The sequence below is a fragment of the Boleophthalmus pectinirostris genome, unplaced genomic scaffold (genome assembly GCF_026225935.1).
Source record: "Boleophthalmus pectinirostris isolate CB_2022bp ecotype Guang Dong unplaced genomic scaffold, ASM2622593v1 HiC_scaffold_22, whole genome shotgun sequence".
NCBI classification, from domain to species: Eukaryota; Metazoa; Chordata; class Actinopteri; order Gobiiformes; family Gobiidae; genus Boleophthalmus; species Boleophthalmus pectinirostris.
In genome coordinates this window covers 36,844,816-36,861,057 of record NW_026571190.1, presented here as the reverse complement: position 1 = coordinate 36,861,057, position 16,242 = coordinate 36,844,816, and the positions used below count along the sequence as shown (strand labels likewise).

Below are 16,242 nucleotides of genomic sequence, written 5' to 3'. Positions count from 1 at the left end.
GTACGGGGGGAGGGAGGGCGGGGACTCGTCATCAACATTGAGCGACTCTCACCTGGCAAAACTTTTTCCCACTGGACACACAGAAACATATGTGCTGCTTTATACACTGTGCACATGGACTCACACTTGTCCCAACGCAACGGAAAGCGTGGAATTTCTTGTACAAATCATCGTTAAATACGCATTTGTGCTTCGGTACGTTGCAGACTGACCGAATGTTTGTGTCTCGCTCCTTCTGATGCAGAGACACATGTACTGACCCTGTTTGGTCACACTACGCACAGCAACCTGCATTCGGTTTGTCGATTAAAATTAACGTAATCGATGAAATTCTTAATGATCAATTATCGATTAATCATGCCCATCCCTAGTCACTCTACTGCCCTACAAAGGCAGAGCGCTGTAACATCATGTTGTTATTAGGTTCTTTTTTCAGACCTAGAGTTTTGTTTCATACCTGACAGTTTGGACTGCTCCCTGTGGTCTTCCTCAGAGTCTCGTGATGTCGCTGTGACGTGTCCGGTCAGCTGGTTTATACAGGTTTTGGCGCACGTCTTCCTACTGGTGGAGGCAGGATGAAAGCTCCATCTGCAGTTCGACTTCCTCAGGACTGTATCCCAGGTGTGTGAGAGTAAAAAATCCCCCTCATCCCGGTTTATAATCTTGTAGGCATCGTTGCTGGATTAAAGAGGCAATCGAATTACGGAAATGCGCCAACAGGACTATACAGGCTTTTTCACTCTCACACACCTGGGATACTGTTCTGAGGATGTCGGACTGCAGGTGGCGCTGTCGTTCTGCCTCCACCGGTAGGAAGACAGCGCCAAAACCTGTATAAACCAGCTGACCGGACACGTCACAGCAACATCACGTGACTCTGAGGAAGACCACAGGGAGCAGTCCAAACTGTCAGGTATGAAACAAAACTCTAGGTCTGAAAAAAGAACCTAATAACATAAAATATCTGAAGACCAAATGAATCTCATTGGGCCGTAACATCATGTTTGGTCCAAAATGAGTTCATGTCATTTTGTTTGTACCTCCTTTATCATGTGAATAAATATTGAGCCCAAAATTTACCTTTGACTCTTATTTGTCAGTTCCTGTTCTCTGCCTTTGTATCATGAGCCAAAAATAAGGAGTCATGCAAAGACAAAAGGAAGTAACAGTGTATGTTTTGTTGGTGATTTAGTTCATAAATCTATTAATAAATGTATGAATGCAAGAAACGTCTGTCTGTGTGTCCTCCTATTTATTTGTCTGTCGCATAACTCTCGAACCGCTCATCCGACTGATCTCAAATTCGTAGGGTGTCATCCCAGTGGTACAAGTGTGTGCAGTGCCAAGTTTCATGTTGTTACAGCAAAAAATCCTGATGATCTTTCAAAATGAGTGATATATTTTAAATACTAGTTTTATTTTAAAGTCCAACCTCTCACCTCCTTTTTGTTGTTGCGGCCTTGGCACAGAGTCTTAACACATTGAATAAATAAACCTTTGTGTTCAATTATACTTAAATTATCTTTAATGTGAAAGTGTTTTGTTTATTTATTCACACTGTACACACTTGACTGCAAAATCAAACTGTTGAACTGTGTAAGTGTCACCACATGATCCTGATCGGCACTAAAGAGGAAATCCAAAGCTCTTCTATATCATTTCAAACAAACTCCATGATGTTTAGACCCTGGTGAGGTTCTTAAAAGGAGAAATGCAGTGATTTCAGGGGGGAATAAAAGGCAGATTTTAAGTGATCCAACTGATTTCTTAGTTTTTGTAGCCGCTTTTATGTATTTTTGTATTTGGTTTGCTCAAAATTTGGATGTTATCTCAAATTAAATGTGCTAATAATAAGTCTCAGCACTGTCAGCAGGTCTCAAAGTACTTTTTACTTTTCAATCCAGTCTCCTGAAATGGTTTTCACTTCTGCTGTGAAGTGAACAGCTGTAAGTAAAAGTACAGATGCAAAGGTAAAAAGTTTCTCAAGTAAAAGTATCACATGAAAAAGAAATCCAGTGTTAAGTGTTAAAGTACCTGTTAAAAATGTACTTTAAGAGTAAAAAGTAAAGGTAGTTTGCAGATAATCGATGGAAGTCTGAGGAAAATCAAACAAACAATAATAATCATGTCAGTTTCTGCTTTTTGCCTTTGCACGGCTTTTTATTTTTGGCTCATGATCCAAAGGCAGAGAACAGGAACTGACAAATAAGAGTCAAAAGTCAATTTTAAGCTTAATATTTTTCACATACAAATATTTCTTTATTACAGCAACTACTTGTCAAATTTTGGGAGCCCTACAGGTTATAATTTTGTCTGGACAAAAAAGTATAAAGTAATTTTTCTCAGTTTCACACTCAGTATACTTAATATTTTTTTCACCATCGTCATTTCCTTTCATTATCTTTTTATTTTTTACTACAATTTTAAAGTGTAATTTTAAAGTTTTTTTTCTTTTTCTTCCCCCCTTTTTCTTTCTGTTTGCTTCAGAAATATCAACAAGAAATGTATTGTTTAAATGCAAGTAGGGGAACAGGACTGAACCAGGTCTAAAACCAGGTCTGAACCAGGTCTAGACCAGGTTTAGACTGGGTCTAGACCAGGACTGAACCAGATCTAAATCAGCACTAAACCAGAACTAAATCTAGGTCTAAACTAGGACTAAAACCAGGACTAAACCAGATCTAAATCAGCACTAAACCAGGACTAAATCTAGGTCTAAACCAGGACTAAACCAAGACTAAAACCAGGACTAAAACCAGGTCTAAACCAGCACTAAACCAGAATTAAATCTAGGTCTGGGCCAGGTCTGAACCAGAACTAAAACCAGATCTAAATCAGCACTAAACCAGGACTAAAACCAGGACTAAACCAGGACTAAATCTAGGTCTAAACCAGGACTAAAACCAGGACTAAAACCAGGACTAAAACCAGGACTAAACCAGGTCTAAACGAGCACTAAACCAGAACTAAATCTAGGTCTGAACAAGGACTGAACCAGGCCTAAAACCAGGTCTGAACCAGGTCTAGACGAGGACTGAACCAGGTTTAGACCAGGACTAAACATTAACATGTACTGTCCCTTTACACATAAATAAGAAATAAGAAATTCTTTACGATTAACATGATTTTTCGTTGACTATTTGCTTAAAAAAGATTGGATCCATTTACAATTTTCATTCAGTTAATTATTGTTCATGTTAATCATAAGTTTATCTGAGTCATGTTTATTTTTTTGTATTATTTTGCGTTTATGGCTCCTTACTTAAGACAAGTGCGGGCGCATCACGGGACAGTTTTTTGACCTCCTGTTCCCCCTTTTTGGTACATTTGTATGTCCTCAACTACACGTGAAAACTCGGTAAAGAGTTTTTAACAGCAAAAAATGCAAGTAGGAGCTGGTATTTTCTGGAATTCATGTAAAAATAAAACACTATACCACAAAAAGTACACAAACATGTCTTTAATTAAGAAGAAAACAATTAAACAAGCTCCACACGTTTGGAATTCTGTTTAACAAAGGGCTTCATTTTGGATCAGTAAACAACAACAACAACAAAAAAAGCAATTTAATTTTAAGTACAATTAATTTTCCAGGATTTCTAGATTACAAAAGCTGTTAAACTTTTTTGGGACTTTTGATGAACAGTGATAACGAGGAAATAAACAGGCCTGAGTAAAAAAAAAAAAAAATGCGTTTCCAAAATTTCGACACAAATTCACAAAACTAAACATTATTCGCTTACGTTTTCACAGAACCAAACTCGCACAGAGAACTACAAACTCAACATAAAATGGCCGCCGCTAAACTTTCCTCTTCTGGGTGCTGATGTAGAGAACTGCAAGAGAAAAAGGGGAAAAGCGTGAAACTCTCGACGCTCAGATACGGAAAAGCGTCGAGTCCGAGTCTACGCCGCCGTCCGTCCGTCCGTCCCCCCTATACCGAAAAAGCGTGACACCGCGATGAGACGGTGTAGAATCTCCGGGCCGAGTGCAATTACTGTCACTAAAAACTGTCATTTTCAAATCACTTTTTGCCTCCCCGTCTCCTCTACTTTTAGTAAGCTGCTCATTTTGGCCCTGAAATAGAAGTATACGGGTAGAGCTTTTATCGCACTCAGCACTCCACCTGCCAGCGTGAGTCACGGAGCTGAAGAGGGCCACAGATATAATACGCCGCTCGTGTGAATAGACCATTACGGAGCGCCGAGAGGTCGGAGGTCAGCGGAGGATTGATTAAGCAGTGTTTTCTTTTCCCTTTTCTTCGACGCCGCATTGATTTTCACGCACCGGCCGAAGAAAAATGACAAGCTTTAAGATGGAGGAACAACGCAACTTGAGTTTTCACATTCTAACGATCGCAGGGAAAAGGCCCACTGACTTTTGTTTATTTATAGTTTTCTAATTAATGTCGGGGAGTAACGGATTACATGTACCGGAGTTAAGTAATCAGAGTACAAATTATGAGTAACTGTATTCGGTTACAGTTACTGTTTCAGTGAGTGGTAATTGGATTACAGTTACTTTGCTGAAATAAATGGATTACAGGGCGAGATTTTCCTGTTTTCACGTTTTGGGCTAAACCAGGACTAAAACCAGGTCTAAACCAGGTCTAAACCAGGACTAAACCAGGACTAAACCAGGTCTAAACCAGGTCTAAACCAGGACTAAAATCAGGTCTAAACCAGGTCTAAACCAGGACTAAAACAGGACTAAACCAGGACTAAAAGGACTAAACCAGGACTAAAACCAGGACTAAACCAGGACTAAAATCAGGTCTAAACCAGGACTAAACCAGGACTAAACCAGGACTAAAACCAGGTCTAAACCAGGTCTAAACCAGGTCTAAACCAGGACTAAAATCAGGTCTAAACCAGGACTAAAATCAGGTCTAAACCAGGACTAAAAACAGGTCTAAACCAGGACTAAAAATCAGGTCTAAACCAGGACTAAAATCAGGTCTAAAACCAGGACTAAAAAGGTCTAAACCAGGTCTAAACCAGGACTAAAATCAGGTCTAAACCAGGACTAAAATCAGGTCTAAACCAGGACTAAAATCAGGTCTAAACCAGGTCTAAACCAGGACTAAAACCAGGTCTAAACCAGGTCTAAACCAGGACTAAACCAGGACTAAACCAGGACTAAACCAGGACTAAAACCATGTCTAAACCAGTTCTAAACTAGGAATAAATCAGGACTAAACCAGGTCTAAACAATATGACACTAACAGTAGGATGGACATACTTTAAGGCAGCAGTGATCTCATAATAGAAATCATTTCTCTATCAATAATATTTTTAATTTGGTTAAGGAAAGACTAAAGGCTTTTTATTTTCTTTTAACAGACAAAACATCTTATGTTAAGATTTTAGTCTTTGCTACTTTACAGCAAACAAACTCCTGTTCATGGAGACTTGGGCTCAACAGACAATTTGAAGAGAACAAACAAGAATTTTCAGGATGTGGTTGTTACATTCATGTAGTTTTAAAAAGCACGACAATATCAAGTAATCCAAAGTATTCAGATTATGTTACTCAATTTAAATAATTCAATGGATTATGTTACAAACTACATTTTGGTGTGTGTAATCTGTAATCTGTAGGTGGATACATTTTAAAAGTAATATTCCCAACACTGGGTTTCAATACATGTTAAATATTCAAATGTATTCCTGAATTTTTTATAAAACAGATGCTGACCCACTTTTACATCATATACTAACGATTTTTGGCTTCTACTTTCACTGTCTGCAATTTCAGAAAACGTTTTGAGAAACATTCACCAGTTTCAACAGGTTCAATGCTTTTTCATGGCCACTTAATACATTATTTTTTCTGATTATTCTAAGTAGATGGTCTTTTGTATCACACAGGGTTGTCAAAAGTATCAAAAATCAAATACTGCATTTATTTAAAGCATCAATACTGAAAAATTATGACAAAATTTGACTTTTCTTCAACAGTTTTAGAGTAATCTTGAATTTTAGCAACACTGGTAGAGAACCACGTGGTAACTAATGCCAGACATACACTGTGTCATATTTTCGATCATCGTTTCACTCAGCCCCAGCTCAAACTGTACGACCAAATCGCAAGGTTGAAAAATTCACAGCTCACGATTCATGTTATTGGGTTCTTTTTTCAGACCAAGAGTTTGACGTTTTCAACTGCTCACTAGTGTCAGGTACGAAAACAAACTCTTGGTCTGAAAAAAGAACACAATAACAAATTATCGGAAGACCAAATCAACCTCATTAGGCTCACGATTCATGTTCTCATACTACACGATCCAATACTCGATGCGAAATCCTCACAAGGCGACTGGATTTCAAACAGGTTTGATATTCTTACGACCTACGGTTGCCGATCGGGAGCTGGTCGTGAGGTATTAATCGGTTCTCGTTATCCCATGTTTACTACATGAAACACGACACATGATTAAGTGAAAACTCGGATTATTGTTTAAATGTAAACTACTTTCATTTATTGTCATATTGAGAGAAAATCAAATCCAAAATTCAAATCAAATTCAAAGTCGCACAAATGAAAAATCGTCTCGAAAACGGCCAAAAAAAGCGCACAGTGTACGGCCGGCTTAACCCACTGTAGAATCAAAATTTGTATCGAGGCTTTTCCTTAGTACCGAAATCAAGTTTTAGTACAGTGACAGCATTTTGCTCATGTCTGAATGAAATTGATAAGCTTAAAAATAAATAATGTCAGAACTTCTAACAAAGAAACAAGCTCTGTAAGTTTCTCTCAAAACAGAACTTGTAGTGTAGAGTCAGACTGCACCGATTTAGACATTGACAATATTCATGATAATTACAATATCGACTTATTTTTCAGTATAAAAGCTGAAACAGTAATTTTTGCGGCTTTATCGTGTGTACAATTTTTTGTAAGAGTGGACAGATTGTAGCCATTTTTTTTTGTACTATAAGATTTCAGCAGAAGAGAGTAGAATAAATAACTTTAATTATTTATTGGTTCATTTTGCTATTTATTTGTTGCAACTCATGCGTTTTAATTACACTGTATATGTAAAAATAGGTTTACCGAGAGTATCCTTTTTTGTGTCAGTGGCTTTAATATCAGTAGTTTTAATTATTATCGTTTGTCACAATAAATCATGTTCAAAATTTCATGACAGGCCTTTTTCTGTGTGTATTTTTTTATACTGAAATGACAAATACAATCAGATTCAATACGTAGCAGTAGGCCAACATAACACATTCTTTACGAGTTTATTTTAAAAACTGGATTCAAACAAAGTGCAATTTTGTCTTATGTAACCTTTTATTTTATTCCTGGAAGCTTGAACTGAGTTATACAGTAATGTCTGAAATAACCACTTATCCCCAGGACGTACCATTGTTTCCTCTCAGAAAAGCATCTCCATATTTGTTCTTGAGCTGCCCGTTCACGTACTCTTCCGTCTGCTCTATGGCGATGTTCATGTAGCCGTCCAGACACGCCAGAACACCTGTCCACAAAAAGGTCACGGTTATAATTTATAGGTTCTTACATTTAGCAAAGAGTGACCGAGATTTTCAAAATAAACTGGGACACTCTCGATTTGGAGTGGTTGGTTATAACAGAGTATCCCCAGGTTTGACCACCTCAGATTGAAGACTTTTTTAAGACCTTTTTAAGACCAGTTAAAAGAAAATTAAGACCAACATCACACCCATTATGTGGCGAAAACACACCAGATCCAGTTCAAATAATGACCAACCAACTACTGCATCTAGAATCTAAGAGCCACTGTGGATTAAACCTACACTTCCCCATGATCCATCCAGCGTCTTCCTCCACTCTACTGATCGTTTACTCATTGCTGCCGATGTCAGAAACCAAAGTATTTTTTTGTGCATACTCCAAATTAGACATTCATTCACGTTACATGATCTCACGTTGGTTTTTTCTCCTTTTTCCCTCCGTTTAAAGTCGCACTGCAGCCTGGTTACAAAAAAAATTGTCAAATGAAATTTAAGACCTTTGTGAAAAAATAAGACTTGGACAACACAATGTAAGACTTTTAAAGACCTTAATTTAGGAACATGAAATTTAAGACCGTTTTAAGAGTTGTAAGACCCTGCGGCTACCCCGAATAATAATAATTATTGTGAAACGAGGGCGTAATTATTAAGGAGAATTTGTTCTGCACTTGGACCATTCATGACTAACATGTGAGTCAATAGTCACTTTTTTTGTTTACTTATTTCATTCATAAAGTAATAAAAGACATTAACGGTGTCACAACATCAAACATACAAGAAATTAATGAAAAGGAGAAGAAAGAAAGAGTAAACTTATGTGATCTACCCCCTTTTCTCTTTTCCAGACAATACATCAACACCGATAGTTACTTGAAAACATTTCATCAGTACAAAAATAACAAATTTGGAGTGCTACGCTGGATCAAAAAACTTACACATACATGCGCTCATCAAACCGGAGGGCTTAGATTCTCATAAAGTAGAAAAACGGATGGCAGAGGCTCTGATTTGCGGTGAATTTATTAATAGTCACACCAACGCGTTTCGACTACTTAGTCTTCATCAGTACATTTGATTTCGGTCACAATTATTAATCAATTGCAAACGCACAACAACTTAGTTTCCTTTTTCATACGTACACACTGCACTGGATTTTATGTGTTTTTTTTAAATGCCATCATTGTACTTCTTTCATTCTTTAATATCTTTGTCAAGACTATTCCTATTTATTTATGGATTTATTATGCATTTTCTTTGTGTTTTGGTCATTTTTAACTAGCTTTTCTGTATTTTACCGCAACAAATGACAATATTTGCATCTCTTTATTGTTGGCAGGGATCAGATTGGTCAAAAATAGGGACACTTGGGATATTTCTTGTATAAAACTGGGACAAATGGCTCAAAACTGGAACTGTCCCGGGTAAATATGGACGTCTGGACACCTTCATTTATCACAGGCATAATTAAACATATTACTTTACCTCTGTAATCCACTCCAGAGTTGAGTTTGACTACCACGGGTCTGCCGATGATCTGCTTCAAAAAGTCACTGGGCGTTTGTTTCCTCAGACTCATTTTGACTGAAATTATAAACACATAAACACACATTGTTACTGCGGAGGGCTTGTGCACACGCTAACACAGCTTCAGTGATGCCAACAACAGCTTTTAAACCTGTCAAACTCTTAACAATTAAAGCCAGGTGTAATATTAAGCAGGACGCGTGCATTTTGTGTCGATGGATGAACTAATGCGCAATGTTATGGGGCAAAAGTGAGACGGATCGTGCAGGCTGAGTTAGCGGAAGGCTAGCATGCTAACGTGCTAAGAGGCTAAAAGGCCGATACTCTTTCATTAGGACGGAGCGATGCGTGATCTGTGGAGTTCAAAAGTTTTATTTGCACGTCTGAATTAAAGTGTAGGTTTAATAAATCGCGGCGTACCTTAGTTTAAGCTTAGTTTGATGTTCGGATGTTGCGGGACGTTCATACAACGACACTATGCGGCACGAGGCTCGGATTGACCAATCACAGGCTTGTTTTGAGTACGGCAACTCACGCGGGGCAAAATAGATAAAGCACAGAGCTATACCGTGGATCTATTAAAATAAATGTGCTAAAAAAAATAAATAAAATAAACTATGGTAAAAAATAAAGTGTGATAAAATAACTGTGGTAAAAATAAAGTGTAGTTAAAAAAAAAAAAAAAAAAAAAAAAAACGTTCTCATTTTTACGGTTTGTTTGTTTACTTCCTTTCCGTCTTACATTAGGTTGCATAATTTATTAGTTTAAATAGCCTATTTGAAAAAACTTAGGTGAACATCATATTACATTTATTTTGCTATTTAAATGAATTATTTATATTTACATTTAACATTTAAAACATTTTAAAACAACTGCACAACTTAAAAATAAATTGCCTTGGCCAACTAAATGTGACAATTTAGACTTTATTGATCCACAAGGGAAATTATTTAGACACAGTAGCTCACACATCACAATAGTACAATGGTAATAATAAATTCTAAATAAGTAGCAAAAAAAGATGACAAGAGACTGGAATTATATAAATGTAAATGTACAAGTCAAAATAAAATAGAAAGATAAGTAATAATAAAATATAAAATCACAGCTTTATACAAAAGATCATATGAAAATAGTGCAACATTGATATGATGATCGACAGGACACAGGGTTATCCGTTACATAAGGGTGAGGGGTTGTACAGTTGTAGGGAGTATTATCTGTTCCTCTATAGTCTGGTGCACTGAGCAAGAGTGTCCATGATAGAGAGCAGTTTGTAGATTTTATAATTTATTAGTTTAAATAACCTGTTTTTGTTTTGTTTTTTTGTTTGTTGTTGTTGTTGTTGTTTTTTGTAGTTTTTTTCTATTTTAATTAATTATTCGTATTTAAAAACATTTAAAAACAACAATAACAACAACACAACTTAAAATGAAATTGCCTTGATCGACTAAATGTGACAGTTTTATTTTTATATTACATTACAGTGACCAGACGTCCCTATTTATCCAGGACAGTCACAGTTTTGAGTCCTGTGTCCCCTCTGTCCCAACAGATTTAATCAAAACCAGTGATTTGTCTCAGTTTTATACAAGAAATGTCCCAGGTGTCCCTATTTTTGACAAATTTGATCTAAGAAATTAGTCTAGTCCGCATTAGATTTAAACCAGGACTAAAACAGGACTACATCAGGTCTAAACCAGGACTAAAACAGGACTAAACTAAGACTAAACCAGGACTACATTAGGTTTAAACCAGGACTAAAGCAAGACTACATTAGATTTAAACTAGGACTAAAACAGGACTAAACCAGGACTACATCAGGACTAAACTAAGACACAACAGGACTACATAAGGTCTAAACCAGACTAAAACAGGACTAAACTAAGACACAACAGGACTACATCAAGTCTAAACCAGGACTAAAACAGGACTAAACTAAGACTACACCAGGACTACATCAGGTCTAAACCAGGACTAAAATAGGACTAAACTAAAACTACTCCAGGACTACATCAAGTCTAAACCAGGACTAAAACAGGACTAAACTAAGACTACACCAGGACTACATCAGGTCTAAACCAGGACTAAAACAGGACTAAACTAAGACTAAATCAGGACTACATCAGGTCTAAACCAGGACTAAAACAGGACTAAACTAAGACTAAACCAGGACTACATCAGGTCTAAACCAGGACTAAAACAGGACTAAACTAAGACTACACCAGGACTACTTTAGGTTTAAACCAGGACTAAACCAGGACTAAACTAAGACTACACCAGGACTACATCAGGTCTAAACCAGGACTAAACTAAGACTACACCAGGACTACATCAGGTCTAAACCAGGACTAAACTAACACTACACCAGGACTACATCAGGTCTAAACCAGGACTAAAACAGGACTAAACTAAGACTACACCAGGACTACATCAAGTCTAAACCAGGACTAAAACAGGACTAAACTAAGACTACACCAGGACTACATCAAGTCTAAACCAGGACTAAAACAGGACTAAACTAAGACTACACCAGGACTACATCAGGTCTAAAACAGGACTAAACTAAGACTACTCCAGGACTACATCAAGTCTAAAACAGGACTAAACTAAGACTACACCAGGACTACATCAAGTCTAAACCAGGACTAAAACAGGACTAAACTAAGACTACACCAGGACTACATCAGGTCTAAAAACAGGACTAAACTAAGACTAACACCAGGACTACATCAACTAAAACAGGACTAAACTAAGACTACACCAGGACTACATCAAGTCTAAACCAGGACTAAAACAGGACTAAACTAAGACTACACCAGGACTACATCAAGTCTAAACCAGGACTAAAACAGGACTAAACTAAGACTACTCCAGGACTACATCAAGTCTAAAACAGGACTAAACTAAGACTACTCCAGGACTACATCAAGTCTAAAACAGGACTAAACTAAGACTACACCAGGACTACATCAGGTCTAAACCAGGACTAAACTAAGACTACACCAGGACTACATCAGGTCTAAACCAGGACTAAAACAGGACTAAACTAAAACTACTCCAGGACTACATCAGGTCTAAACCAGGACTAAACTAAGACTACACCAGGACTACATCAGGTCTAAACCAGGACTAAAACAGGACTAAACTAAAACTACTCCAGGACTACATCAAGTCTAAAACAGGACTAAACTAAGACTACACCAGGACTACATCAAGTCTAAAACAGGACTAAACTAAGACTACACCAGGACTACATCAGGTCTAAACCAGGACTAAACTAAGACTACACCAGGACTACATCAGGTCTAAACCAGGACTAAAACAGGACTAAACTAAAACTACTCCAGGACTACATCAAGTCTAAACCAGGACTAAACTAAGACTACACCAGGACTACATCAGGTCTAAACCAGGACTAAACTAAGACTACACCAGGACTACATCAGGTCTAAACCAGGACTAAACTAAGACTACACCAGGACTACATCAGGTCTAAACCAGGACTAAACTAAGACTACACCAGGACTACATCAGGTCTAAACCAGGACTAAAACCAGACTAAACTAAGACTACACCAGGACTATACTAGGTTTAAACCAGGACTAAAACAGGACTAAACTAAGACTACACCATGACTACATCAGGTCTAAACCAGGACCAAAACAGGACTAAACTAAGACTAAACCATGACTACACCAGGTCTAAACCAGGACTAAACTAAGACTACTCCAGGACTATACTAGGTTTAAACCAGGACTAAACTAAGACTAAACCAGGACTACATCAGGTCTAAACCAGGACTAAAACAGGACTATCACAACTTTTGACTGATCAGATCCTCTCCAACAGTAAAGAGGAGCATAAATCATCATTTGTTTCACCAAAATACACAAAATCTTGTTTGCAAATGTCAATAAAGCAAAAAAATGCAGCAACAGAAGTCTCTCAGATCATGACTGAAGCAAGAATCCACACTCTTATTTCACAATTTTATTTATACCAGCGATTCCGACCCGGGTGTATCTCAGTTTAGAATTGTGAAAATCTGGTCACCCTATATTACATTAATTAATAAAGTATCTCTCTTTCTCTCTAATTATTAACATAGGAAGGTTATGTTCAGATTCGGCTTATTCATGGGTTTCAAACTATGGAAATTCAAATCAATATATTTTACGTTTTGAATGTGCAAAGGTCGTTTAAATCAAGAAGGATTTATTTGTCTGAAACCCATGACCTCTGAACTGAAATTTCACTCTCGGACCTGGAGCAGACTTTGAAGTGGGCGGGATTGCAGAGCCCCATTAATATCTAGTTAAATTCTAACTCATTAAGTCCTCATGTACATTTCAATATTTGTTTTTATCCGAGTGATAATACACAGTGAGGCCCAGATGTAAACTTCCATTCACTTTCACAAACACATGTGCCAGGATGTTTTGTCTGTTGCGTCTCATCTTTTTGTCCGAGATCTGCACAACGTGAGCCTATATTTGCAAATAAGTTCTGAAAATGTTTGTATGATTGGAGGAGAAATAAGGGTTCTTCTTTTCCTCCCAACAACAATGCGAGCCTTGATGTGGACTTGGATGATACTGGGCAGAGGGCAGAGCTGCTCTCCAGATGTGATTGTGGTTACTTAGATCTGGCACCCGCAGAACAAAAGCAGAGGAGGCCTTTTCAGATGCAGAATTTCATTTTCTCTTTATTCAAACCATGTACTTTTTAAATAATATAACATATTTACTCCAAACAGGCAAAAAAACATGAAACATACCACGTTTTACAAATGCCCCCTGATCTGCCCCAGAACAGATGATCAGATTTTTAAGATGGACTATGGTTTAGGCCGTGTCAAAGTGTACAATTATTATGCACTTGTTTTTATATTAAAATGCATTTACATAAATTAATTCTTGCACTGGCACACAGACTAAGGGTGATTTAGAAATATTTTGTAAATTGTGTTTTTTATTTCAGAGTATAGCTGTTTCATTTGCATTCAGAGCATTACATTCACTTTAATACATAATGTTTTCTTTTTCAAACAGAAGTTTACCCTGTTTGAGATACTGTGAGGAGCTCAGTCACACGGGAGGAGCTCGGAGTAGAGCCGCTGCTCCTCCACGTCGAGAGGAGCCAGTTGAGGTGGCTCAGGCACCCTCGGGAGGTTTTCCGGGCATGTCCCACCGGGAGGAGGCCCCGGGGAAGACCCAGGACACGCTGGAGGGTCTATGTCTCTCGGCTGGCCTGGGAACGCCTTGGGGTCCCCCCAGAGGAGCTGGAGGACGTGTCTGGGGTGAAGGAAGTCTGGGACTCCCTGCTTAGGCTGTTGCCCCCGCGACCCGGCCCCGGATAAGAAAATGGATGGATGGAAGTTTACTCAACACTACAGCGCAGTAGACAGTCTGGCGCCACCTAGTGCCTCCGCTCAATTTCATTTCTCTCCAGCAACTAGGTCAGGAATCAAAATACACTAGACGGTTCACAAAAACCTCAGAAGTGTGAGTTCAGGCACCAGTCAATCAGTGAAGAGCCATATATTCTGTGTTGGCAACGATTCCCGAGATCAACAACTTGAGACTTCCGCTTCTGCCTGTTGTGAGTACTACTACTACTACTACTACTACTACTACGCTGTCCTGGCACCCGGCTTTTTCTGATTTTATTCTCCAAAGCGGACAGAAACAGAACAGACTCACCATCAGTAGAACATCCCTCTGTCACAGAAAGAACACTCATATTCCACTGAGTCGTGTCCTTTAGTCCGACAGAAGCTGAACCGCATCAGCGACACAAGAGCGAGCTGTTTTTTTGAGCGCTCAGTTTATGCAAATTATGTAATGTAAAACGTAAACAAATATGCTCAAAGCTGTGTGGATAGGGAAGGCTTGCGGACACAGAAACGACGTGTCTGGACACAGATTGTTTCCAATACGGTGATTCGTTTCAGTGTAAACGTAGCCTCTAACCCACCAAACCTATGTATTTAGGAGTGTGAGTATGTGTATCCTTTGTCTTTTTCAAAATATTGGACAGTTTCCGAAATAATGCGGATTGTTAGCAGCTTACACGTTACCAAAAACATTTCAACTCTGCTGAACTTTCCTGTTTTCTCATATCAAGGTCAGACCGTGTTTTGAAGAATACTCACACAAAACCAAGGATTACTTAGAAATAAAATAAAAATGATTCTTTTGTGTGTTTGTTTCATGCTTTTGAAGAGGAAACGACAACAACAATAAAACATAGAAAATCAGAGAATAGCGCAATCATTTCCAAAACTGGTTGCTTACGGGGTTAGAGCACTTATTTTCAAACCACTGCCATCGCGTCTTTGGACAAAACGCTTTAATTCACCGAGCCTATGCATTTTGGAGTCTGTGTGTGAGAAAAATTTCAAAACACTGGACAGTTTCTTAGATAATGTAGATTGGTAGTCGCCTACACGTTATCATAAACATTTTAACTCTCCTGAACTTTCCTCTGTTCTCTTATATCAAGGTCGGAGCACTTATCTTCTAACCAGTTATCATTGGCATTGTGTCCTTGGGCAAAACACTTTAATTCACCAAGCCTATGCATTTCGAAGTCTGTGTGAAGGTTTACTGGTGGTTGGATTTACCGATCACGCTGTTTTTTTCGAAATAGTGGACAGTTTCTTTGATAATGTGGATTTCTAGAAGCCTGTACGTTCTATAAACATTTTAAAGGTTGTAGGGAGGATTATTATTTTTTGTTTCAAATGTCATTGAAAGTTTAAAATGCCATTACCGAGATGCAGCAGCCTTGTAATTATGATGACCAAAAAAAAAAGAATGAAAATCTATCAACTGTGGACGTAGTGAGGCCAGATAAACATCAGCCAATAGAAAACAAGGCTCCCTCATTTTCTATTGGCTGTTAGGTTGTCAATCAAACTCCCTACGTTTCTAGTGTAACTGACTCGTCGGCGCGCACGGATTATGTGGTTTATGCGGCGGTTCTTAGAGGCTTTTTCAAACTGTAGCTTCCTCGCAGTTCGCACAAAGTTTGTTGCGATCGCGGACGAGAATCCACGACCAGTTCACGGCAAAAGAAAGTCAGATTTTGAGGTCGCTGAAAGAAGAAAAGAAGGGGAAAAGGAGCAAAGACAAACTGAGGTGATTCTTGGAGATTCAGCGATGGCGCGACTGACAAATATGAAGGGTCTAAAAACTGATGCGTCGGTCGCTA

General features: G+C 38.2%; 1 protein-coding gene across 1 annotated transcript; it reads right to left on the bottom strand.

Annotated features, from left to right (window-relative positions):
- Positions 1–3,445: 3,445 nt before the first annotated feature.
- lsm6 (LSM6 homolog, U6 small nuclear RNA and mRNA degradation associated) lies at positions 3,446–9,567 on the bottom strand. Its single transcript, XM_020920437.2, has 4 exons — positions 9,444–9,567; positions 8,982–9,080; positions 7,370–7,483; positions 3,446–3,836 (listed from the first exon to the last, which is right to left on the bottom strand). The coding sequence occupies exons 2-4, from the start codon at positions 9,073–9,075 to the stop codon at positions 3,802–3,804; spliced, it is 243 nt and encodes an 80-aa protein (XP_020776096.1). The 5' UTR covers positions 9,076–9,080; positions 9,444–9,567; the 3' UTR covers positions 3,446–3,801.
- Between the last annotated feature and the right edge of the window lie 6,675 nt (positions 9,568–16,242).

Coding starts and splice junctions, on each gene's coding strand:
- lsm6 (XM_020920437.2), bottom strand. CDS start 9,075: ATGAGTCTGAGGAAACAAACGCCCAGTGACTTTTTGAAGCAGATCATC. Junction 7,484..8,981: donor CTCTGGAGTGGATTACAGAG/GTAAAGTAATAT, acceptor TTTTGTGGACAG/GTGTTCTGGCGTGTCTGGAC. Junction 3,837..7,369: donor TTTTCTGAGAGGAAACAATG/GTACGTCCTGGG, acceptor TTTCTCTTGCAG/TTCTCTACATCAGCACCCAG.